General features: G+C 53.6%; 12 protein-coding genes across 12 annotated transcripts; 6 read left to right on the top strand and 6 right to left on the bottom strand.

Moving 5' to 3' along the window:
- Positions 1 to 37: 37 nt before the first annotated feature.
- CC84DRAFT_428685 (Arabinanase/levansucrase/invertase) lies at positions 38 to 1,997 on the top strand. The gene is made up of 5 exons (XM_018186199.1): positions 38 to 424; positions 524 to 766; positions 825 to 1,091; positions 1,174 to 1,841; positions 1,893 to 1,997. Exons 1-4 carry the CDS (start codon positions 244 to 246, stop codon positions 1,791 to 1,793), a joined length of 1,311 nt encoding a protein of 436 aa, XP_018029005.1. The 5' UTR covers positions 38 to 243; the 3' UTR covers positions 1,794 to 1,841; positions 1,893 to 1,997.
- On the bottom strand, positions 1,827 to 3,413 carry CC84DRAFT_428594 (uncharacterized protein). Its single transcript, XM_018186198.1, has 5 exons — positions 2,790 to 3,413; positions 2,510 to 2,713; positions 2,085 to 2,360; positions 1,936 to 2,000; positions 1,827 to 1,888 (listed from the first exon to the last, which is right to left on the bottom strand). Exons 1-5 carry the CDS (start codon positions 2,979 to 2,981, stop codon positions 1,861 to 1,863), a joined length of 765 nt encoding a protein of 254 aa, XP_018029004.1. The 5' UTR covers positions 2,982 to 3,413; the 3' UTR covers positions 1,827 to 1,860.
- Positions 3,414 to 3,646: 233 nt separating this feature from the next.
- On the bottom strand, positions 3,647 to 4,392 carry CC84DRAFT_1105869 (uncharacterized protein; the record flags this gene model as incomplete). The annotated part of the gene is made up of 3 exons (XM_018175117.1): positions 3,647 to 4,086; positions 4,140 to 4,256; positions 4,308 to 4,392. The coding sequence occupies 3 exons, from the start codon at positions 4,390 to 4,392 to the stop codon at positions 3,647 to 3,649; spliced, it is 642 nt and encodes a 213-aa protein (XP_018029003.1).
- Positions 4,376 to 6,851, top strand: CC84DRAFT_1132446 (uncharacterized protein). Its single transcript, XM_018175936.1, has 2 exons — positions 4,376 to 4,863; positions 4,919 to 6,851. The coding sequence occupies exons 1-2, from the start codon at positions 4,697 to 4,699 to the stop codon at positions 6,747 to 6,749; spliced, it is 1,998 nt and encodes a 665-aa protein (XP_018029002.1). The 5' UTR covers positions 4,376 to 4,696; the 3' UTR covers positions 6,750 to 6,851.
- A 112-nt stretch (positions 6,852 to 6,963) lies between these two features.
- On the bottom strand, positions 6,964 to 8,529 carry CC84DRAFT_1170001 (WD40 repeat-like protein). Its single transcript, XM_018179807.1, has 4 exons — positions 8,373 to 8,529; positions 8,159 to 8,285; positions 7,764 to 8,081; positions 6,964 to 7,569 (listed from the first exon to the last, which is right to left on the bottom strand). Exons 1-4 carry the CDS (start codon positions 8,450 to 8,452, stop codon positions 7,144 to 7,146), a joined length of 951 nt encoding a protein of 316 aa, XP_018029001.1. The 5' UTR covers positions 8,453 to 8,529; the 3' UTR covers positions 6,964 to 7,143.
- Positions 8,530 to 9,142: 613 nt separating this feature from the next.
- On the top strand, positions 9,143 to 10,127 carry CC84DRAFT_1132441 (NAD(P)-binding protein; the record flags this gene model as incomplete). The annotated part of the gene is made up of 1 exon (XM_018175935.1): positions 9,143 to 10,127. A coding segment is annotated over exon 1 (912 nt), but the record flags the coding sequence as incomplete, so codon positions are not given.
- A 493-nt stretch (positions 10,128 to 10,620) lies between these two features.
- CC84DRAFT_1105819 (zf-U1-domain-containing protein) lies at positions 10,621 to 11,389 on the bottom strand (the record flags this gene model as incomplete). The annotated part of the gene is made up of 4 exons (XM_018175114.1): positions 10,621 to 10,838; positions 10,991 to 11,152; positions 11,206 to 11,307; positions 11,368 to 11,389. Coding segments are annotated over 4 exons (504 nt in total), but the record flags the coding sequence as incomplete, so codon positions are not given.
- Positions 11,390 to 11,608: 219 nt separating this feature from the next.
- CC84DRAFT_1169999 (delta-delta-dienoyl-CoA isomerase-like protein) lies at positions 11,609 to 12,843 on the bottom strand. The gene is made up of 3 exons (XM_018179806.1): positions 12,585 to 12,843; positions 12,296 to 12,410; positions 11,609 to 12,239 (listed from the first exon to the last, which is right to left on the bottom strand). The coding sequence occupies exons 1-3, from the start codon at positions 12,689 to 12,691 to the stop codon at positions 11,625 to 11,627; spliced, it is 837 nt and encodes a 278-aa protein (XP_018028998.1). The 5' UTR covers positions 12,692 to 12,843; the 3' UTR covers positions 11,609 to 11,624.
- Positions 12,844 to 13,867: 1,024 nt separating this feature from the next.
- On the top strand, positions 13,868 to 15,104 carry CC84DRAFT_1191725 (aromatic compound dioxygenase; the record flags this gene model as incomplete). Its single annotated transcript, XM_018181201.1, has 3 exons — positions 13,868 to 14,300; positions 14,359 to 14,892; positions 15,022 to 15,104. 3 exons carry the CDS (start codon positions 13,868 to 13,870, stop codon positions 15,102 to 15,104), a joined length of 1,050 nt encoding a protein of 349 aa, XP_018028997.1.
- A 274-nt stretch (positions 15,105 to 15,378) lies between these two features.
- Positions 15,379 to 16,613, top strand: CC84DRAFT_1234228 (NAD(P)-binding protein; the record flags this gene model as incomplete). The annotated part of the gene is made up of 4 exons (XM_018183807.1): positions 15,379 to 15,798; positions 15,853 to 16,022; positions 16,083 to 16,198; positions 16,277 to 16,613. 4 exons carry the CDS (start codon positions 15,379 to 15,381, stop codon positions 16,465 to 16,467), a joined length of 897 nt encoding a protein of 298 aa, XP_018028996.1. The 3' UTR covers positions 16,468 to 16,613.
- A 659-nt stretch (positions 16,614 to 17,272) lies between these two features.
- CC84DRAFT_1234214 (putative extracellular exo-polygalacturonase) lies at positions 17,273 to 19,054 on the top strand (the record flags this gene model as incomplete). The annotated part of the gene is made up of 4 exons (XM_018183806.1): positions 17,273 to 17,363; positions 17,397 to 17,669; positions 17,723 to 18,413; positions 18,462 to 19,054. The coding sequence occupies 4 exons, from the start codon at positions 17,273 to 17,275 to the stop codon at positions 18,676 to 18,678; spliced, it is 1,272 nt and encodes a 423-aa protein (XP_018028995.1). The 3' UTR covers positions 18,679 to 19,054.
- Positions 19,055 to 19,993: 939 nt separating this feature from the next.
- Positions 19,994 to 21,494, bottom strand: CC84DRAFT_1158537 (uncharacterized protein; the record flags this gene model as incomplete). Its single annotated transcript, XM_018177053.1, has 5 exons — positions 19,994 to 20,541; positions 20,595 to 20,662; positions 20,713 to 20,914; positions 20,963 to 21,146; positions 21,351 to 21,494. 5 exons carry the CDS (start codon positions 21,492 to 21,494, stop codon positions 19,994 to 19,996), a joined length of 1,146 nt encoding a protein of 381 aa, XP_018028994.1.
- Positions 21,495 to 23,208: the final 1,714 nt, after the last annotated feature.

Genomic DNA, 23,208 nt, shown 5'->3' with positions numbered 1-23,208 from the left:
GGTTCCATGCCCGGAAGATGTTCACGAGGTCATTACCCAGATTGCAAGCATGCTCTGCGGGCAGCGCAACGTTGCATCCCCGCCGTCGCTCCGGGGCAAAACAACCCGTCGGTTTACTCTAATTCAAGGAACCCTTGCGCGTCACGGCAACCCCAGATTCCCCGCCTACATAGGAGAGCGTCAAGCATCGTGTGGAGCACTTGAGACTTTTGCACGGCAGAGCTTCATTTATATCTTTTGAAAATGCGTCTCAACTATAAGACCTTTGCGCTCGGTGCAGCCAGCGTAGCGCAAGCTGCGAATAGCTGGATTGTACCTGGTGCAGCATGGATGTCTACGTCCAACACGAAAATCGATGCTCACGGTGGCATGGTGTACAAGCAGGGCAATACGTTCTACTGGGTTGGACAGTCGGCCTCACACAGTACTTAAATCCTTCTTCTATGTCTTCAATTCATCCACGTCCTTTACACCTGTCCTCCTACTTGAAAAGGAAAAAAAAATATGTACTAACATCCAACAGACGAGCAACCCTACATGTACACATCGACCAACCTACTCGACTGGACACCCGCCTCCAACCCAAAGAACAGCATCCAGTACATGTGGCGCCCGAAGGTGGCCAAACCGAACGGCAACTGGTGGATCTACGGGCAGGTAGACCGCAACGTGCAGGCGATGAAAGCCACGACCATCGACGCAAGCTATGCGCTCTCGGGCGGGAAAGTGACGCTGCCGCCCAGCGGGTACACGTACAGCGATACAGGTGCAATCTCGCTCCAATGCAAAGAGACAGACCAATCATTGACACTGGACTGCGACAGGCATGTTCCGCGACGACGCAGACCAGACGTGGTACCTGCTCACGTCGGCCGACCACAACACGGTGCAGGTGAACCGCATCAACGCCGACGGCACCGTGGGCGACCGCGTCAACTACCTCGCCAAAGGCGCCTACGAAGCCCCCGGCATCCTCAAGGCAAACGGCATCTACTACCTAGTTGTCTCGGGGAAGACGGGCTGGCGCTCGAATCCCAACCAAGTCTTCTGGACGGACAAGCTCGTCGGCGGATCTTGGAACGGCCCCGTGGGTACGCATGTCCCATCCTCGTTCCCGACCGCCTTGCATGGCTCCCTTCATGGTAAGAGCGTGGCTGACGGCGGGGCAAACAGGCATCGCCCCCGAAGCAGAGAAGACGTACAACAGCCAGAACACGTTCGAGCTCACCGTCGTCGGCAGCAAGAAGACGACGTACATCTACATGGGCGACTCGTGGGACTCCAAGGGCGGGCCCGACAGCAACTACGTCTGGCTGCCCATCGGCGTCGACACGAGCGGGAAGAAGCTGACCCTGGAGTACCACGCGCAGTGGAAGATTGATGTCACGACAGGCGAGGTGCAAGTCCCCAGCCTGAAACGGCGGTATGAGGCCGAGCATGCTGCGCTTGAAGGCCGAGCGGCGATCGCGCGGTGCGAGCACTGCGTCAGCAGTAGGGGCGTGCATCAGCTCAATGGGGACGGGCTAGTCAAATTCAAGAACGTTACTGGGCTTGGGGGACTACAATGGGTGCAGTTCCACTACCGCGTCCTGCCCTCTAGCAGCGCAGAAGCTTGGGTGTCCGTCAATGAGGGTCATGCTGTCAATATCTCGACGCTTAATCACAGGGCCGGATTCCACGATGTTGTGCCGATTCAGTTGGATCTCAATGAGGGAAGTGAAAATACCGTCACGTTTGGCACGAGCGGAGGTGAAGACGTTGTATTGGATGGAATCGAGGTTGTAGAAGACTAGAAACGGATGGCGTCCGAGTTCGGAATAGCAATGGACCCCAATCTACAAGTATTCACGTACTGCAACGCTACCCATCTGTGTCCATCTGATTGTGCCTAGAGTGATGAGCAACGCCGTTGAACGAGCGCAAAGTGGCACGTACCATGGCAGCGTGTCCAAGGGACGCAAGTCGTCCTGTGTATCGTCTTCCCATGTTGTAGAGGGCATCTAACAAGCACATGTATTAACCTCTAATTTTGACGAACACGCTGATTTCAAACGCGCGCATCACTGTATACGGAGCGAACGTACTTCTGGTTCCACAATCCCACGCCGCAATCTGCTGCAGTTCAATTCGCATCGACACGCAGGCGGGTAATGTTGTGTGGGAATCCAGCGCTCTCCCATAGCAACGCTTTCTGGTTCCCCGTGGTGCTCGATTTGATGAATGCATTGACGGCTTGCGACATTGTCTTGGTCTGGGTGCGTGCCGGCAAAAACCCGGTGCCATTTCTCTTTAACCCAATCTTGGATATCGCCTCTGAGCTCCACGCTGTGGATGTGCTGCAAGTAGTTGTAGTGCCATGCCTAGCAAGGGGTATTGGTATCAGCAAGTGTAGAGCACTGTCGATGCATAGGAGGGGAAAGGCTGTGGCATGCATGCAAAGCCGCCACATTGAGGCGGCCTGACACACTCTGAGGTGGGCCTGGCAATGGCACATAGAGAGAAGACTCACGTATGTCAAGATCCAGTCAATGACCAAGCCTGAAGTGCACGTGGCCCTATCCCCAGGCCGCATGCCTCCGTCATCTTCTTCGGACCACGGACCTAACCCCAAATTATACCAAGGGTTCATCGAAGTGAAGTCCAAAGTCAGTTTACGGGTGTGCGCGAGATAGGCACCGGCACCGATCAAGGTCTCGTCATAATAACAGTGGTTCTAAAAGGTGGTGTAAGCCAGCGAGCGTTCTGGCAAGCCTTACCGGTACATTGTGTTACCCCATGAGGAGACATACCGGTGTAGGAAATGGCGGGGCGCTGACTTTAAACAAGAGGAAGAAACCATCCGTTGGCAGTTTGAGCTCGATTTTCTCAAGGCCCGTCAAGTTGAGGCTGGAACAGGGTTGCATGACGAGAGGCAGTCTGGATGGCTGTTGCATCAGGCACGCGAGATGCGTCATGACGAAGGGGGTAGCTTCGGAGAACATTTTCTGCGACCGAAGCCATTTCTGACGGAGAAGCCAGTTATACTCTGCTTCTAAGCGTTGCGGGAGACCAGAGGGGTACGCATCTGTTTCGTAGCGTGGGCATATGAGCGGAAGTGAGTCGTAATCATAGGCAATCAAAGTAGGTGTTCCAATACACTACGAAACGTGAGTATGTCGTCCACATCTTGATCTAGCCTGGGTGGATTGGGTGGATTCACGCAATCAAGAATGAGAGAGATTAATTCGGAAGTCAAACTCAGGACTCTTTCCAACAGGGCAGCGCGTTCCCCATGTCGTAGATGGTTAGGTTGGCATGACATGACTCGATGCCAGATGCGAAGAGCTGTGGATGAGTCGTCAATAGTCGACGGGAGGCTTTGAAGTATTGATAGTGAAAGAGATCAATGAGGACTGTAAAGTGACGGTGCTGGTAGTGATGAATAAATAGACGATGTAAAGATGTGTTGTGAGAAGGATGACAGTCGCATTAAGATTGAATTCTATATGCTTGGCTGGGCCGTTGAACGCGGTGTTGTACAGAGAAGTCGCTATGCTGGTTTGTTGGGATGCCGGGGCAGGCGTGGCAACGATATCGTGGGGAGTGCCACCCAGTGCCTTCTATGGTACATGATGTTACAGTCGCGAGCCAGACGCAGACGTCACGATCATTTTCTTGCGGGGGCTGGCGACCAAGATGAAGGCTGCCACTCGTCGCCGGGGTTGCCTTTCGCCGCCGCTTTCTTCCACGGCGAGTCTTTGGGCTCTGTTTGCATTGGCATTCTGGTTTTCAATGTAGGAGCCGCATCTGTTTGTGGCGCTTCCTCTCGAATGGCTTCCTCGGTCACTGCCTTCGGTGGCTCTGCTTTATCTCGTGTCTCCTGATCGGCGTTCATCTGCCGGATGCCTGTGCTGGGGTCTCTCGATTCCAACATCTGCACGGGTTGCTGCTTGTCCGGCGCATCGACAGCAGAGGGCTTCGCGGCCCACCGGGCATCTGCCTGAGCGGCCAGCAGTTTGATGCGCTCCTGGCGCATGGCTTCGGCTTGCTGTTCCTCCATGGTGGGGGCTTCGGCGCGCGTCTGGCGCAGCCATTGCGCCCACTGCGCTGCATGGTGTCAGTGAAGGGCTGCCAGAAGACCAAACAGAGAGGCGACATACGAGGCACATGGACGTCGCTATTGTAGGCGCCTCCTGGGTACTCGACTATGCGGCGGGTCCGTCGCGCATGCTTCGCAATCTTCCACTCCCAGTACGTGTTGCCCTCAAGGTCGAATCCTGCACTGTCAGTGGGCTGCACGCCAGGCCATGCGTGTCGCTGGAACTCACCGGCCAGCGTCCGGCGCCGCCAGGGCAGCGGCAGCATCTTCCAACTCCACCATAGCCTCTTGACCAGACCGGGTTGCCTCGCCATGGTATGTGATGAGTCGGCCAGGGCTGGAGCGTCGCGACGCCAAGGTGCACGCGTCGGCCAATGACGCAGTCGGTGGTCGTGCCTTGGTGGCTGAAGCGCAGCCACACGCATTTCCCCCGCTGGCGCTGGCATGCCGCGACACTGACGTCCCACCAGGAGCCGCTGGTTGCGCTCCAATCCGCCCTCTGCCGCCGTCGCGCACGCACACGCAGCTGCCTTTCACCACAACACCGCATATCCCCCCGCATCGACTACCCACGACGCCGCGCGGCTTTGCCCCGACAACGCCCACCGCCCCTCCGCCATGGCGTCCGTTACGTCGCTGGACCAGGACATGAAGAAGCTGCGCCTGGGCAGGTACACGCCCCAGGCCGCCAGCGAAGCGCGCAGCTGGATAGAAGACATGCTGGGCGAGCGGCTGCCGCCCGGAGACCTGCTGGATGCGCTCAAGGACGGGACTGCGTTGTGCAGGTGCGTAGACACTGCGCTGTGCGAGCCTGCAGCGCGCATGCTAACCGCCATGCAGACTGGCCAACCTCGCTGTGCCCAACCCTGGCGTCAAGTTCAAGAAGTCGCCAATGCCCTTCATCCAGATGGAGAACATCTCCCACTTCCTCCGCGCCTGCGAGAACGCCCCGCTCAGCATGCCCTCCCACGACCGCTTCCTGACCGTCGACCTGTACGAGTCCAAGGATCCCGCCCAAGTCCTGCAGTGTTTGAGCGCTTTCAGCCGAGTCGCAAACTCGGTGAACCCCTCCAACTTCCCGACCACAATAGGGCCCAGGCGCGGTGGTGGAGGCCCCTTGAGTCCTGCGGCAACTGGCGCAGGGGGCTTCCAAAGCGGAGGCTCCCTCAACTCTCCTGGGTTTGGACGTAGCAGGGGGCCCAGCACCGCCAGCAACACCAGCGGCTCCAACACGTTCAACCCACTTGCCCGGCCGCAACCTGACCGAGCCCTCAGTCCTCACCTCACAGGCGGTTCAAGTTCGTCAAAGACCTCCAACGGTATACCCAAGTCGCCCCCTGGCGGCGTAAGTAGCTGGAGCAGAAAGACTGACGAGGGTACTACAGCGCCTGCATGGAACATCCATCAGTATGGCTACATGGGCGGCGCAAGCCAAGGCAACCAAGGCATCGCCTTCGGCGCCAGACGGCAAATTACGTCCGCGGGGCCCAAAGTTCCTAGCCTGGCCGAGAAGGAGCGGAAGCGGAGAGAAAAGGAGGCCGAAGACGAACGCCTGCGGATCTTGGCTGAAGAAGCGGAGCACAAGCGACGGATCGAGCGGCAGGCCGAAGAAGAGCGTCAATGGGAAGAGGAGACGCGGAAACAAAAAGAGGCAAAACAGCGCCAGCTCGACAAACAGAAGCAGGAATGGGAAGAGGAGGAGCGCCAATGGAAGCTAGAGGAAGAGCTGCGGCAACGGGAGGAGCAAGAGGAGCAGGAGAGGATAGCCAAAGAGAGCCGTCGCAAACGCGCGGGAAGTGACGCCAGGCTAAAAGGCCAATACCTCAGTCAATACCAAGCAGAACAAACCAGCACTAAGCCGCGAAGTCGGCGGAACAGTCAATACGAGCCAGAGTCCAACGGCGAACAAGACCGGATAAGGGAGCTCGAACGCCAACTCGAGGAGGCAAAAGAGCGTGAACGACAATACCAGCTCGAACGCGAGGAGCGCTCCGAGCGCCGCAGAGAGCGCGCCCGATCGAAGAGCCGGACCCGCAACCGGTCACAGAGCCGTCCCCGTCCTCAACCTCCACCACGTGCTCCCTCTCCGCAAGACAGCACGGCATCATGGGCCCAGGCTGATGATCGTGACTACCTACGTAAGCAGTGGCAGGAGACTCAGCGTCAACCACCGAGACCTCTTCCTGAACCAACCTCACCCCCGACCTCAACTCGGCCTCTACCAGAACCTGCCACTTCGCCGCGCCCACTGCCAGACCCCGCTGCCTACGCTAAGCAAAGCCGCACAGACAGGTACCTGGCATCCAACCCTCCCCCCGTGGCTCCTAAGCCGGCGAATCACATCCCTCCGGAGTTGACGTCTACCTCTGAGCGCGCTGCGGAAGACGCCAGGCGCGCTGCGTCCCAATCGAAAACGAAAGCGGGCGGATGGGCGTCCAAGTCTTTGCTCGAGCGGGAAATGGAGCGGGAGCGCGAACGACAGCAGGAGTGGGAGGACGCGCAGCGCGCTCTGCAGAGTGCGCCCAAGGACCCGAATGCTGGCACTGGCGAGGGCCAGAGCTGGGACGTAAACCAGTATGGCTACGTTGGCGGAGACAGCCAGAACAAGGGAGGAATTAGCTTCGGGGGGAGGAGGCAGATACTGGGACCGAGGCCCTTTGGCCCGCGCTAAATTTTTGTCTATTCTTGGGCGGAAAAGATTTCTGATAGAGTAGAAGCGGAGTGAGTCTCCCGTGGCATTGAGATACGCTTATACACTTTTTTTTTAAGATTTTAAATGCAGGCTGCTCTACATTGTTGATCTTGCCTGCGCTGGTTGGCAAACATGTAGGCTGGCCGTGGGGATGCCAACATCTGACAAGGGTACGAGCATCAGGGACTGTGGCTGGACTGAATGAATTTTTCATTGACTCTGAGCGCCTGGAAGTGCTAATAGGAAGGAATTGACCAGCCCCAGTTCCAAAACCCGCCCGCATGAGCATAGCATATCTCATTTCCCATGGCATACAGATGAACCGGAATCATGATTTCATCCCCAACACCGCTGCACCATAGCCTACATCACTCTATGCCCTCGCCATAACACCCCAGCAGCGGATGCGGTTATCAGTGTAACCAGCGAACAGCGTCTGGCCGTCCGCGGACCAAGCCAGCGACACACACTCGGGCTCCCGGCTCTTCTTGCCGACCTCCAAGTACTCGGGCTTGAGCTCGTCAACCTTGCTCTTCTTCTCGAGGTCGAAGATGATGATGGACGAGGCGGTGGCGGCGCACAACCAGTAGCGGTTGGGCGAGAAGACGAGGGCGTGGATCTCGTCACCAGCGGTGAGCGAGTAGAGGTGCTTGGACTCGTTCAAGTCCCAGAGCATGGTGGTTCCGTCCTTACCGCCGGAAGCGCAGAGCGAGCCATCGGGGGAGATGGTGACGGTGTTGATGTAGCCGGTGTGGCCGATGTGGTCGGTCTGGATGCGGCACGAGGCGAGTTCCCAAACCTATCCACGGTTAGCTTCCGCTTGTGCCATGTGCAATGTACGACATTCGGAGGAAGCGCTATGTCAGTAAAAGGTGATTGTTGTTCTCATAGCCTTGCGGCTCTGAAGTAGCAAATACAAAAAATCATTTCGATCATCATGATGATTGTGTGCGAGGAAGGCCCGAGATCGGGGATGCATAGCATGTGACCTACCTTGACGAGCTTGTCCCAGCCAGCGGAGACGATGACGGGGTTCTGGGGGTTGGGCGAGAAGCGCACACAGGAGACCCACTCGGTGTGGCCCTTGTCGGTGATGGTGTACTTGCAGTCACCAAGGGTGTTCCAGAGCTTGATCGTTCGGTCGCGGGAACCGGAAACGATCTGGCGGTTGTCGGCGGAGAAAGAGACGGAGAGGACGTCGTTGGTGTGGCCAACGAAGCGGCGGGTGGTGTTGCCGGTAGAGAGCTCCCAGAGGCGGAGGGTCTTGTCCCAGGATGAGGAAAGAGCGTAGGCACCGTCGGAGGAGATCACCTGTCACGCAATTGTCAGCTCCGTCTTCTTTGGACTTCCTAGCCAGCCAATTGCTCGCATTTGCGGGTATAACGTACGCAGTCGGAGACGATGTGGGAGTGGCCGTGCAGACTCCTCTTAGGGTATCCGTACGAGGTCTCGTCGCGGGTAAGGTTCCAGATGATCAGCGTCTTGTCGCGGGAAGCGGACAAGAGCATGTTGGGGCTGAATAACGCAGTCAGCGCAACCGGACTAGACATTTCTCTGCGCAGCGCAATGCTGCCTCTCCGCCATCATCTTGTGTATACCTACTTCTCGAGGGAGGTAGCGAGGGAAGTAACCCAGCCAGTGTGGCCCTCAAGGGTGCCACGGAGAACCAACTGCTCAGCCATGATGTGCGGGAGAGTGTTGACCTTGGGTATAAACGGTGGGCGCACTCGGTGGTGGTGTTTTTGCAGAAGTCTGGCGGGAGCTCTTTGAGAGCCGCCAGGTGCGTCAAAATTCGCTTAAATCTTAGAGGCCCAAAAGGGGTAAAGCGCAATTGCTTGGTCCGCGACCTCGAGCTCGCCTCTCAACGCTGCCATCTCCACCCGATGGACGAACAAAGATCCTAGTCGCATGCATGTTTTTGCTGTGCGAGATACCCCGGCTCGCGTCAAAGTAATCCGTGCAAAATTAACTCCTTACGACGTGCGCCTGTGCCATCGGTAGAATGTTCTCACATGTGGACCTACATCTTGCGTCCGTCAAGTGAGGATAATGTAACAGCTGGCGATATAAGGGACGGGCTCAGTTGAAAGCTCACGATGAATAGTCCTATGCTCCCTGGTCCAAATATGCAATAAGAAGGGTGACTACTAAGGCATATATGTATGTTATGGGAAGGGCTATTCGAGATGCCATGAGCGTGTCCTGGGTAGCACAGAGGGTCCGCAGTTCGTTATTTCCAACTGGCAGTTTTCCCTAGGGAGTCAGCTGAGGCCTGACGCAAATTGCGCGACTTCTGAGAAACCGAACATCGTCGGATCCTTCCTTCGCTCTTATCTCCGAGGAACCACAGATTTGCACCTCTCTGTGCAAGATTTATACAATAGAACATCTCCCCTCCAGTAGCATGTGTTATCACTTCCAACGCCAGTCACAGCGTAAATCACCATGACTTCTGCGACCCAAATCCTCCTTATCGGCGCTGGTGAGCTAGGAACCGCATTCTTGCCTCATCTGTCCGCTCTGCCACATACACACACTACCGTTGGCGTTCGTACGCCTGAGAAGTACAGCCATCTTTCATCCTGCACTGTCTCAGTTGTGCCTCTTGACATAAGCGGCCCCTCCGAAGCCCTCTCTCAGAGCTTTTCCAACTACGACATCGTCATCTCTGCGACGGGGTTCGGCCAATCTAGCGGCACTCTTCTCAAACTTGCGAAAGAAATCTTGAACGCTGGACTGCTGCGAAGGAACACAAACCAATCTAGACTCTGGTTCTTCCCCTGGCAATGGGGTGTAGACTACGACATTACTGGCGATGGCCAAGGGTTAATGCCTCTCTTCGGCGAGCAGGCCGCCGTGCGTAATCTGCTGAGAGCTGAAGCAACGCAAAACAATATCAAGTGGACTGTCGTATCCACTGGAATATTCATGAGCTTTTTGTTTGAGCAATTCTGGGGGGTCGTCGTCCGGGAAGGCGGAGGTATTACGGTTCGGGCACTGAGAAACTGGGATCACGGGATCACTGTTACGGATGTCTCAGACATTGGAAAAATCCTGGCTCAGATTGTAGCAGGTGGCTTTGACGCGGAGAACACTGTGGTCTACGCCGCCGGGGATACTGTGACATATAAGGAGCTAGCTGATATTGTTGAGCGCGCCGCAGGACAGCCCGTCGAGCGGGAGGAGTGGACGATTCCCTACCTTGAAGCTGAGCTTGCGAAGGATCCAGATGATCAGATCAAGAAATACCGCCTAGTGTTCGCAAGAGACGGTGTTTGTTGGGACAAGAGCGGCACGGTCAACTATAAACATAGCATACCTGTCATTGATGTTGACACGTATGCACGAAAGTTGTTTTCGAAGTAAGAAGCACATCTGGTGTAGATACGTTATTGTCACTCCAAGCTGCCCAACGATATCTGGTCCGTCATGACGACAATCTGTACATAATATATCCTAGATGATATAGAGGGAGAAGGCCCAGCAAAAGCTTCTCACATATTCTCGCGCCCGCTGCGACGATTTGTCCGACATCGTACTTATGTTTCGCCAGGTAAATATTGTTTTCATCGGTTTGGACTTTGGTTTGGCTCTGATAGCAACGTACACTTCACTCACATACACGCTAATCGGCACATCGTCCCCTTCCTTAAATTGGGTATCGTATTTTAGCGGCTCAAGTCCAGCATTTTCCCAGCCGCCACCAGTTTCCCGGTTCGCGGCATTACTCCTCGCCACTTGTTACATAACCAAGAGCCGCGAAGTTGAAGTATCGTCCACGTGCAATACGTGCATCAAAGATTGACGGAACGAATGATGATTCCGGTAATCAGTCCGGCGGAGGATTCACTTAGCGACCGGGTGGCCCAGGTGGTCCTGCATTGGGTGGAGGGAACGGAGGAAAGCCCCTTGGAGGCATAGCTCCTGGCGGAGGAAACGGCATCCCTCCTGGTGGAGACCCAGCCTGACCAGGTGGGGGAAAGGGAAAGGGCATATTTGGCGGTGGTCCTCCAGCCATGTTCGGTGGTGGGAAAGGCATGCCTCCCGGGGGCATCGGTCCGCCCGGTCCTAGTGGTCCGCCCGGCGGCATGTTCGGCGGCGGGAAAGGCATCGGGGGCATGTTGGGTGGAGGGCCTCCGCGACCCATGAACGGTGGCGGTATGCCAGGCATTCCTGCGCAAGTTAGCACCGCGACCGGATCGAAAGCGCGCACATCGTACCTGGCGGTGGGAACCCGTGCGGTGGGAAGCCTGGGCCCCCAGGTGGAGGGAAGCCGCCCAGCCCGCCCATTGGGTTCTGGGTCATTGGGTTTGCCTGGCCCTCCGCATTGTAAGCGTCTGTAATGCTGTTGATGACAAGCTGGGTCTGTTCGCTAGATATCTCTGTCGCATTGTTAGCTTCGCCATGTCCAACTAAGAAGAGCGCGCGCGCATACGTTCGTAGTAGGCTTGCACGTTGCGCAAATGATTTCGACCGGCATTATGCGCCTTTCGGACGCTCATCGAGTCGTGGGTGAGGTAGACATCGCAGTAATCGCCTTGCGCCAGGTTAGCTGCGAGCGCAGATGGTTGTTCGGTTGATATGTTGGCATACTTACAAAAGAACTTTGGCATTTTGGCGCGTTCCTCAGATTCGGGAGAGCGACCGTCGACTGTTGGGGTGCGCGACAGGAGCGGGTCAAGGTAGACTATCTTCTGAAGCTCTAGGACAAGAACGACCGGTGGCCGGGTTTACTTTCAACCGAGGTCTTGGCATTTTGAGTTGTTCACCGTTTGGACATCTAGATACGCTGAGACCATGGCTAGAAGCTGACAATCGCGAAAGCGTCTGCAGTATCCGATGTTTCTTCTACATCTACAGCTTACTAAACTTAGGCGTCTTCTTCTGCAGCCCACTCAACATGGCATCCTTCACGTCTTGCGTCTGCAACATCGCCTGGTTCCAAACTGCGGTGTACCTCAAACCTTCCTCTACACTTCGGTCGCGGGAGTAATTCAGGATCTCTTTTGTGCCCTGTACAGCAACCGGACTTTTGCTTGCGATCAAGCTCGCGAGCTTCAATCCCTCTGATACCACCTCTGCTTTTCCGCCGTAGACCCCGCTAACAAGTCCGACTTTCTCTGCCTCGGCGCTACCGAAGATGCGAGCTGAGAGGCACACGTCCTTTACCCAGCTAAAGTTTCCGACGGCCTTGGGCAAGCGGGAGAGCGTGCCGATGTCAGCAGCGAGTCCGATGTCGACTTCTTTGACGGAGAAACGCGTATCTGCAGCGCATAGCCGGATGTCACAGGCGAGGGAAAGATCGAGGGCCAAGCCGTAGGAGATACCGTGGAGCGCCGCGATAACAGGCTTTTCGCACTTTTCCAGCGCTGTTATGCAGTCTTGGAACTCAAAGATGTGTCTGCGAAGGGCAGTTGCTGTGCGAGCGGAATCGGAACTATTCTGTGAGAGGGTGCCTTGAGAAGCTGCCTGTGAGTTTTGGTCAGTAATCATCAAGCGTTGTGAAGTCGAAGAGCGGGGCGTACCGTCACGTCCAGACCTGCTGTGAACGCGCGATCGCCAGAGCCAGTCAGTATTATAGCACGGATATTCGAGTCATGAGAAAGGCGCTTGACTATGGTAGACAAGTTGAGCCACATTCTGAAAACTTGTCAGTGCGTTTGTTCGATCGCATAAATGCAGCATATCAGGAGCCCTGATGAGCATTGGAGGATGTCAACATGTAACTGGGATTTTTGAACGCAGCTCTAAGGTGCTCGAACAACGACAAGAGAACTCCATTGGAGGTGTTATACGGTTGAGAATCGTACTTACTGTTCGACAAATGCGTTCAACTTCTCTGGCCGGTTGATCTCGACATGGGCAACGTATTCCGCTGGAAAGGTCACGTTGAAGTACTCGTACTTATATCCTTCTGCCATGATGCTCTTTCCCCGCGATTTTCTTGACTGTACTGTGATCGTCTTTCGAAACGTTTGATAAGGATATCCAAATGGGATTCAGGCGTGTTTTGTGGTGCTTGTGTTGGCTTTGTCGCATCTGACTGCGCGAGTTGTTCGGCGGAGGCGCGCTGTGCCGAGGTAAGTGTGAGAGAGGCTAGCACGTTGCCGATTTGGTGCTCGAAAAGCGGCCACGCCAAGGTCACTGAATCCTCAGATCCTCCATACCCGTAGATCTATCCTATTGCATCCGTCTGACTAGCTTTCAAGGCCTTCCATGAAGATCTCGATCTTCTTCAATTTATATCGCTCATTCTATTAGAACACTGTGGTCAGCCATCAGTAGGGCCGGCCGGTTTTATCGTCGCGTTGGGACGCAACAGCTGGGTCTCCATGGCTTCGATGCCCCAAATCCCTACATAACAATCCCACAGTATATCCTGGGCCTTGACATATCACTTTTCATTAATTTCCAGGGCTTGAACTCATCCTTACGTAGGGGGCGAGACTCTGAAGTAAACATATCTGCCAGCGTTGAGTTTGAATACCTACTTCACCAATAAATATTCGAAAGCGTAGGAAGCATTGATCATACTAATATCTTTATAGATTATCTGCAGGCACCCTGGCATATATTCCATATTTGCCCAAATCGAAATCCGCCGCGGACCAGGTTGCCGTTCTGTTTGGCGAAAGAACGCAGAGCCGCACCATCTTGAACAGGGGGTACGCATACTGGGAAAGCTTTGTCCAAAAAAACATCTTGGCAAAACAACAGCTATGTCGGAAACAAGCCCGCTTAAGTTCGGCGGGCCGTTGACCCCACAGCCTTACGCGTCCATACAATCCAATCAACTCTCATACATTTGAGCACAGTCTTCCACTTTACAGTTTGGGGCTCTGCGATTGGACTATGTTGTTATCACTGCCTGCGGACAACTTTGCAGTAATGGCGGACGTTAGTCTATCTGAAGTCGAAACAGACTGATGGGTACGGCAGTTACGTGTATCCATGTTCGTTTCCTTTAGAAAGGAGACAACAGTGACGAGGGTACTAGAAGGGAATATTATAAGTCGTCTTTTGTTTGTTTCGCTCTCTGCACAACAAATCGCCTCTGTTCACTCTTGCCCCTGATTATTTCACTCGTTCATTCCACAATGCGTGCTTCTTCTTCCCTCATTGCACTGTCTCTCGCACTCGCCACAGCGGCTCATCCTCACCACGAGCTCTCAGCCCGCGAAGTTGCTGCTCGCTCTGCCATTAACAAGCGATGTGCTGCACAGGCGGGAGCGTTCATGATGGCGCGCAAGAAGCGTTCGCTCAGAAAGCGTTCTCTGGGTGCTAGCATCATCCCTCGCGACACCACCGTAAACATTACGACCGAATCGCCACACTACACCACCATCCAGAATGATACCTGCCTACTCGTACCTGAAGTCACTGCTGGACCCTACGTGTGGCCACGTAGCGAGACCCTTAGGCAAAACATGGCTGAAGATCAGGCTGGTATCCCTCTATACTTGGATATTGGTGTTCTGGATGTCAACACTTGCGAGCCAGCACCGAACGTCTTAATCGACATGTGGCACTGTACGTTCTCGCATGAATCGATGTGAGGCTAAACTGTCCGATACTAACAAACCTACAGGCAATGCAACCGGCAGCTACTCCTCCTTTACTGGGCTTAGTCCCAACACGCCTTTCGAGGAGCTTCTCGATCAGCTGAACGTCACCATCGGCCAGGGCGAACTTGATCTGCACACGGATGCCACTACTTTCCTGCGTGGAATGTGGCCTACCGACGACAACGGCATGATGGAGATGCAGACCATCTTCCCCGGCTTCTACGTCGAAAGGGCCATCCATATTCACGTCCAGGCCCATACTGAATGGACTGTTCGCACCAATGGAACGATTGTCACGTCCAACACCAGGGCCACCGGACAGATCGGTTTCTCTGAAGAGTTGAGCCAGAAGATCATGGCACTCGCTCCTTATTCGCAGCACACAGAAATCGAGAGGACAACGAATGATGAGGACAGCGTCTTTACGGAAACTGTCGGGTCAGGCTTCGATTATGAGATTGCAGTTGAACCATTGGATGGTGTCGATGAGGCAAATGGTATGGTGGGTTACATTACCTTTGGTGTGAATATGACTGCAACGAGCGGTTCAGGTGGCGGTATGGGTGGCGGACCTCCTTCTGGAGCCTCGTCCAGTACTGCTGCTCCCACTGGCATTTGATTGAGATTCAGTACATCCTTTATGCTAGCCTAGCTTAAATAGTCAGCAATATGCCTGCACTCTGCAGTCGAAGAAGACAACAGAGTGGTGCCCGTGAGAGGCCGTGGGCTGCCCTTATGGAGGAGGGACTGGATGTATCGTAGCGCTTAGTTAACACAAAAATTGTAATCAGATAAAGGTGCTTTGAACACAAAGGTTGTTCTGATGAGGTCCTCGTGAGCAGAGTTGCAAAGAGCTAGTCATAGCATGCGGGTGCGGGGCATCACCCAGGTGGACGGTCCGCGTCAACCGTCCTATCAGACACTGGATGCTTTGCGACCAATGCTTTTCAATCTCGAACGGAAAGTCCCACTGCCTCTAAATCCGAATCAATACTCAAAAACTCTCAGTCGAATCGTATATCCTTATTTTCGCCACAGGTACGATGATCTTGTCATCTTCAAGCCCGTTGCGGCTCACAGGAAATTGGTGGAGAGCACACTCGAAAGCCACACTAAGCCCCATAAGATTTCAGCTTCAAAGGCTTGCCTATTGTCGTCACATCTCTCTGTCCACAGCAACTACGGGCAAGCGCCTAGCGGGAAAGGTAGCTATTATCACAGGCGGTGGTGGGGGCCTGGGTAAAGGGACAGCACGGAAGTTCGTGGAAGAAGGTGCTCAGGTCATTGTCGCCGAGCTCAAGCATGAATCTGGCAGTGCAACTGCGAAAGAGCTTGGGTGCGATTTTCAAAAGTGTGACGTGAGTAAGGAAGGCGACTGGCAAGCGTTGCTGAAATACGTCGACACAAAATACGGGAGGCTTGACAGCGTCATCAACAACGCGGGTACAAGCTATCGTAACAAGGTGAAGAATACTACGTCATGTAAGCATTGAAATACTAACGAGAGGATTGCGTAGGCTACGGTTGAGGTCACTGAGAATGAGTTTGACCTCGTGTTCGCAGTGAATGTGAAGGCGATATACCATTCATACAATGTGTTGGTTCCATACATAAAGAAGAAGGGCATCGGCGGATCCTTTGTCACAATCGGATCGGTAGCTGCGGTCAGCCCAACTTTGGGCTTGACGTACGTCCCTCTCTAGGCTGGGTGCTCCCCATTTTCTCGCTGACGATGAATCATATCCAGGTGGTACAATGCGTCGAAAGCCGCTGTCATGCTCGCCAGCAAATCACTGGCTCTTGAGTATGCCTCAGATAAAATTCGGTTCAATAATGTCTTGCCAACTTTCGCACCTGGAACTGGTTTGTATGTCCATACCCTTTTTTTTGCAGCTGCGACACATAAAAAAGTCTATCGTACTTTGTCAGATTGTTGACCAGTCATTTTCAGGCAAAATCGGTTCCTGGGTCTTCCCGAGGACCAGAAAGAGTTTGAATCGAATCTTCCACAACCTATGGGTCGAGGATGTACGCCTAGAGATATCGCAAATGCTTGTTGTTATCTCTGTAGCGATGAGGCAGATTTCGTCACAGGTATTGACCTACCGGTGGATGGGGGCAGGCTCATATAGTGCACATATTCGAGGATCTGGGCGTAAGTGCTCCGTTATTTTGCGTTGGTTTGTAGGCATAGCTTTCGACATCCCTCCACCACCTTGAAGTTTAGAGTTGTACTCGTAAGTTTCCAAGTACGATAACAATGCGCTCTGAATCTCTCGACTCGCGTATGTCAACCACACTCCCTCCAAGCAGATTGTACTCAACTATAACAAGTAAAAAAGACATAAACTATGCAATGAGATGTTGCAGTTGATATTGACAATGTTGATGGGAAATCCTTATGAGCTTGCGTTTCTCGTGTTTGACATTCTGGGATTTATGCGCACGGTGTCTGCGGCGTGGTATGCGAGATTAGAAGCCGCGGATATGTAGCGAGCCCGGTGACTCATTGGATTCCCTCCCTCTCTTTGCTACTCGTGCATGTGACGACCGTCCAACTTCAATGCGCATCTCCCGATGGTCTGTTCCACAACTTCCAGAGTTCACATAGAGTACATGAGCAAAAATATGGCAAGTCACACGCTTGTAACCTCCGAGGAGTAGAGTGTGCGTTCGGGTGAACTTGTCCCGAACCCGCTTCGCTGCCAATTTCTCCGTCTCGGGCTCCGCATTCCCCGCAGAGGATCGTCCAAAACCTGGAGACCTAAGAACTATAGGTAAAGCTTGAGTTGATAATATCGCTAGTCAGGGCCATGGCTCTAATGCGATGATCTCATAAGCAATGGATAAATACCATAGGTATCTTGTTTCTTCATGCGCTTAACGCCGCTGAACTGCGTTCCCTCTGCAAATTGACAAGCGACTGTCAGAAACATTATGACTAGATCTATAATATCACTGCTGACAGTCCTCGGCCTAGCTGGCGCACAAAGCATCTCTCACAGTAGTCGTAATGGGCGGCCAACATGTACAGTCCATCCCGGCAAAAACAACGCGACAGACGACGTGCCTACAATCCTGAAAGCATTTAAGAGCTGCAATAACGGCGGAAATGTTGTCTTCCCCGCCGGAAACACATATCATATCAACTCTCGGCTCAACCCAGTGCTCAACGATGTAACAATCGATTGGCACGGCGAATGGGAATTCAGTCAGGACCTCGACTACTGGAGGAACAACTCGTATCACATTGCGTTCCAGAATCACGCGGCTGGCTTCGTGATAACTGGTGATCATATCCGCATCGACGGTTACGGTACCGGAGGTATCAATGGTACGTAATGTGCTGGTTGTAAGAATCCCATAGGGAGGATCTAATTCGGTTAGGAAACGGTCAACTCTGGTATTTCGACGAGCGGGGCAACCCCCCCGTCACCCCAGGAGCTACCCGTCCGGGGCGTCCCATGCCCTTTATGTTCTGGAACGTTTCCGACGTGTCTGTGAAGAACTTCCATGTGGTCCAGCCGCAGCTCTGGAGCATCAACATCCAAAACGGCACAGACATGGTATTTGACAACATCTATACCAACGCGACTAGCCCCGAAGCGCCCACGGGCTGGAACTGGGTGCAGAACACGGATGGTTTCAACACAATGGATTCTCGCAACATTGTACTGACAAACTTTGTATACCAAGGCGGCGACGATTGCATTGCTATCAAGCCTCGATCCTACAACATTTTCATTCGCAATGTAACATGCCACTCCGGTAACGGCATTGCTATTGGTTCCCTTGGACAATACCTTGAAGATTCTTCCGTCGAGAACGTACACATTGACCAGGCAACGATCATCAAGGGTGGCGCCCAGAATTCGATCGGAAACGCGGTGTATATCAAGACTTGGGTAGGTGAGCTGGTTCAAGGAGGCGACCGAGACTACGAAAGCGACTATCAGCCCAGAGGTGCGGGATGGGGTGGTGTGAGGAATATGCTGTTCAGCAACTTCATCGTGCGGGGAGCAAAGAGTGGAGGTGTGATAACGCAGAACAGCGGAGACAATGGGTCTTTCGCGGGAACGTAAGTTATGTACATGCACGGTGCAGCGAGGATGCTGAATCTGAACAGTTCCAACATGCTTGTCAACAACGTTGCCTTTGTCAACTTCACGGGCTACTTGGACGGCAAGACTACGACGGCGAGCGTAAGCTGCTCGACCAGGCAACCCTGCTATAACATCGATTACAAGAACTACACGCTCTATACAAGCTCTAACATGACGAGCACAGGAAAAGCTAGCTGCAAGTGGACGGCAGAAGGAGGGGTTCACGGCGTAGCATGCTAGGTGTTTTCCAGGAAGTCCATTACACTATCGTACATGCCAACAAAGCACTACTCTATTCGACTGAAGCACTATAAATGCAGTCATACGTGATATTGCGTGTTTCTCGTTGTCGTAAGTCATGTTCGCGCAGGGCACGCGCTTCTCTCGTGGCCTGCTGCCTGTCTGTGGTCCGATCTCTTTATGAAGGCTCGTCTCAAGCATTATGATGAATACTTGCTTCCGCCATAGTCGCTTTCCATGTCTGCCCGAGTGTATCCGTTCCATCCTTGCGCCTGGTTCAAATGCTTTCATCCCTTACGCCCTGCACCTTTGCCTCCCCAGGTACAACTTCCTTGACTGTCAGATGCCCTATCCACCTTTCTGCGATTGCAAGCCCATGATACCATCTAATGCTTGTCCGTCAATATCTCCTGAACTATTGTAGCAACAAGTTACTGCAGACATGTATCTCGCGCCTTGCTTTAGTGAGCAAATAAGCATGCTGCTCTGGCGACACTCCTGATGCACGGCCGTTGTGAGGTGATGTCAGGGAACGGGAGCTCCCCAAAGCTGCTAAAGGCGTGATTGATACGCAGAAAAAAAATCGTGTTTGTATGCAAAGTTGTCTCTGGCTTCATGTATCCCGCTGCCAGCCCAATGATGCCCCAGCGCAGACCTCAAGGTCGAGATTACCATCCTCAAGCACCTTTGCTATGGCGTCAATAGTTGCGTCCCAGAGGAGCTTGAATAGTTGAAGGTCGTCTTTAGCAGGCCCTGCTGGTTGCGTGGTGTGGATTGCATCTTGCGCGGCAGTAAGTGAGTAAGCGAGGTCTTTCTCTGACGCTGATTTGTTCGTTGGTGCCTTGTTCTTTGCGCGCTCGGAGATGATCGGATCAAATGAAGTGGTATACCTCCCGTGAAGTCCGATCAGTGCTCTGGCGTAGTCGTAGAGATGGATGAATTTAGGAAATGTATCGAGAGTGGGATGATCGAAAGTGTCGATTTTATAGTCTTGAACAGGCCATGAAGGCGTTAGTTGGAAACCCGCAACAAGTAGGTATTGCTTTCACGAAGTTGAAAAGCAAGTATTCTGCAAATCTCTGATCTCGTGACGCTGTCTCATGGACACCTGAAACTCGCACTCACACCAGCCAATTGTCGTGGCGCAGCTTGTCGCGGATGCGTGCTGCAAACGCCTTTCTCCCTCTCTTGTCTGCGCTTCAAGCGCGACTTCCGTACGGCTGGGCAGCTTCTCGCTATCGTTTGCGAAGGTATACCGACTGTTAATGATGGCCATGGACAACTAGTCTTTAGTGTATATTACTATACCATTGCATTATTGCGTCGCTTGTGATCGGGCAGGCTCCCTCGTTTTCGGACACAGAGCGTTGCTGGACTCGTCTACTGGCGGCTTCTTGCTCAATATAGTCCCATGTGTAAAACTGTTCCGCAGACTGTCACGCAAATGCAATCGTGGTGGTCCCTCTATCTCTTGCTCCACTACAGTGGAGTGTTGTATCCCACCTACCATCTTCTCTAGCTCCATGGTAGGTACCGAAAGTGGCCGGCTCAATTGCGGCCAGCTCATCTTGCGTGGATGTTGCTTAGGCCCAGTAATCGTTGTAAACGTGCTGCCTTCATCCGGCGTGAGGTCAGACGCTTCGAGGCTCCTACGAAATCCACGCCGGTTGCGATTATGCTCGCTTTTTCCACTGATTAGGCCGGACCTCCGCACCACTCTCTCCTTTGTTGAGTTGGGAGCAGATGCTAGTCCCAGACGCCAAAGGAAGTTTTGCAGCAGGGGTCTGAGGGTCGCCATGTTTCCTGCGGTCATTCCTATACCCGGTTCGACAGTACTCCAGATAGCCACATCTACCGTTGCATCTGCGAAAAGTTAGCGAATCTCTCCAGGTAAAATTGCACTATTATAGACGTACAGAGGAAGTCCGCTCCGTGAGTAAGAGTGTGGATGTACCGCATCCTAACCATGGTTGCAATACTACCGCTATGGGACCGTCAGCCATTTGATTCCTGGAACAATGCTAGGATACACACATCGCAGCAAAAGCAAGGATGCCAGCCGTGAGGGCCTTCATCTTCAAATTCATCTGCAGGCTCCACACAATGAAGATCGGGAGGGTCCCGAACGCCCAGTCTGCTGCAGCGTTGGCGGCGCCTAATGCATAAGTGATGCCCAGTGTAGGACCTGTATCGATGCAACGCTTCGTCGCTGGATGAACGTTCCAAAATTCGGACACTAGTTCTTGTCAGCTAGTAACGAAGCATTGGACAGATGGCCACTGACCTGGTATGCACTGGAACATGACCAAGAAGAAATAAACAAAGCCGAATAGAACGGTACCTGCCATCAGAAGCTTGATGCAAAAGACATGCCAGCGCTGCAGAGCAACGCGAAGGTAGAAGATGCCGAGGGCGATTTTGAGAGTGCAACTGCTTATCACATACAGCAGCTCACAAAGATACCAGAACTGATGGATTTAGTCACATGCGCCAGAACCAAGCCATAGCACGTACCAGGAGGGCAATTTTTGCGTCTTGATCACTGAGGTTGTTTCGATGTTGGCCGGTCCCATGGGCTGCCGCAACCATTTGGAACCCCAAATACACAGTAAAAATGAGCTAGCACGATTAGTGAAGCAATTCAAGAAGTGGAAGGATACCGGGCAGTGTACCACCGTTGCGAGCATGACCCAGTCATCGTTCCCCCACGTCCTTAACATAAAGCCGCGGACGTAGATGCGCAGACTCATAGTGAGCCATGTCAGAACAAGAAACAAGATTGCTACTGCAAGGACCTCGTTGCCGCGTCCTTCCATGATGCTATCGGGCGCGGGATCTTCTACGAGCTCGAAGCTCCGTTCGTGTGCCGAAGCTGCACTTTGAGATTTTCAAATTTGCCAATGGAAGTCATGAATGCGTCGCTGCCTCTGTAGCAGCAATACAGAAGCAAGGGCAAACATGCGACTATAGCGCAAAGATAACAGTGGCGCACTTCCGAAGTCAAGGAAAGTGGCTCATGAAGTCCAAGGTTTCAGCTATTTTCTGTACGCATCGTGCAGTGCGGGTCCATGGTGCGGACGCTGTGCCCTGAATCATGCAATGTTCCGTTGCAATTGATTCGTTTGGCCTAGAGCAGGATCCAAGTAGCGCCCCAAGAATTGCTAGGTGGACTCCTGCAGCCGTCGGCAATTGTAAGGAACCGCTGGTCATGCACATCACCTTGCCACTGGTTGCGACCGGCTCCAGTCTGCTCCAAAGTTTATCCAAGGGCCCCAGATATCAAGCGTCGGGGACGTCCAGAAGAGGGATCGTGGGGCAAGAGCTCAAGGAAATTACAGTAAACAGAGACGAATGAAAACAACGACGGAGAGTCGGCGTATGTTCCATGGCTGAACTCAATTGATCGCAGGTCAGGTCCCGCGGAGCACCATGACGACGGTTGAGATACGATGAGCATCGGAAGCACTTGCCAGAGCGTGCGCTGCTAACACCGCCTTCGAGGGTCTGAAGGAGACGAGACCGTAGGCCGTCATACGCTATGTCGTCAAAATTTTGAGTTGCAAGGCTGGTTCCGAGGGGATGAGGAAGAGGCTGGGTGCATGGCTAGAACGGACTAGTGCCGCCCAGGAAACGTGTTCTGCAGCGTCCAGCTCCACCTGGATTGCGCCACCATCCAAGATAGCCTCGCATGCACGGGGGATTCGCGCGGACCGCCCCGTCGCCTCCATGTTGTCCCCAGGTGCCTTTACACAACCTACATATCATGGGCTCGTAGGAGCCCGATGCACTTTTTCTTTGTGCTGCCGACCTAGGAGACCAATGTCCGCGCGTGTCCCGTGGTTCAGGCCACCTCGACAAGGCAGCGGTCGTTACGTTGCTTCTGTTTCCGCGGACGCGGCTACCTGTGCCTTTTGAAACCACGGCACAGGCAGACTCTCGCTGGCAGGCGCGGTTTGCCAGAGCCCGCATTGTACCTTGACTTCCGATGGATGCGCCAAGTCCAGCCCGTGAGACGTCGTAGCTCATTCTGTTTGTCGGCAGTTTGGGACTTGGGATTTGGGCCTCGCAGGCTGGAACACACTGTTTGCCTGTATACAGCCAATCGTCGCCACGCGGCTCACGGACGTCTTCAACGCACCTTTATGCGGGCGCGATAGACGAGCGTCCAATTTGACTCCAAGTGATGTCGCACACATTCTGCTCGGACCGAACATGTCGGGTGGGAGCAGCCTTCTCCCACGCGGAAGATACAACGCACCACATCGCCGCAAGCTGTCATGATCCAAGCGCAATGCCTCTGGACCTTACTTTACGTACTCACAAACGAAAACCAAATTTGCTGCGTCTCTTTCCATATGTCTTGTTTGTGATCAATCTCAGCACTCCCCTGTTTGTGATCAATCCCCGCACAGGCTTCGACGAGATGACCTAATGCGCATATATAAAAGTCCTAGTTGCAGTCTCAAACCGGCTCTAGAGCAGCTGAACTTCTCTTTGGTCGTACTTTCACTTGGGTGTTGTCAATTGCCA

The sequence above is a fragment of the Paraphaeosphaeria sporulosa genome (genome assembly GCF_001642045.1).
Source record: "Paraphaeosphaeria sporulosa strain AP3s5-JAC2a unplaced genomic scaffold CC84scaffold_18, whole genome shotgun sequence".
Classification (NCBI taxonomy): domain Eukaryota; kingdom Fungi; phylum Ascomycota; class Dothideomycetes; order Pleosporales; family Didymosphaeriaceae; genus Paraphaeosphaeria; species Paraphaeosphaeria sporulosa.
Note: the sequence above shows the minus strand (reverse complement) of the source record. Positions and strands in the feature narration are given on the sequence as shown.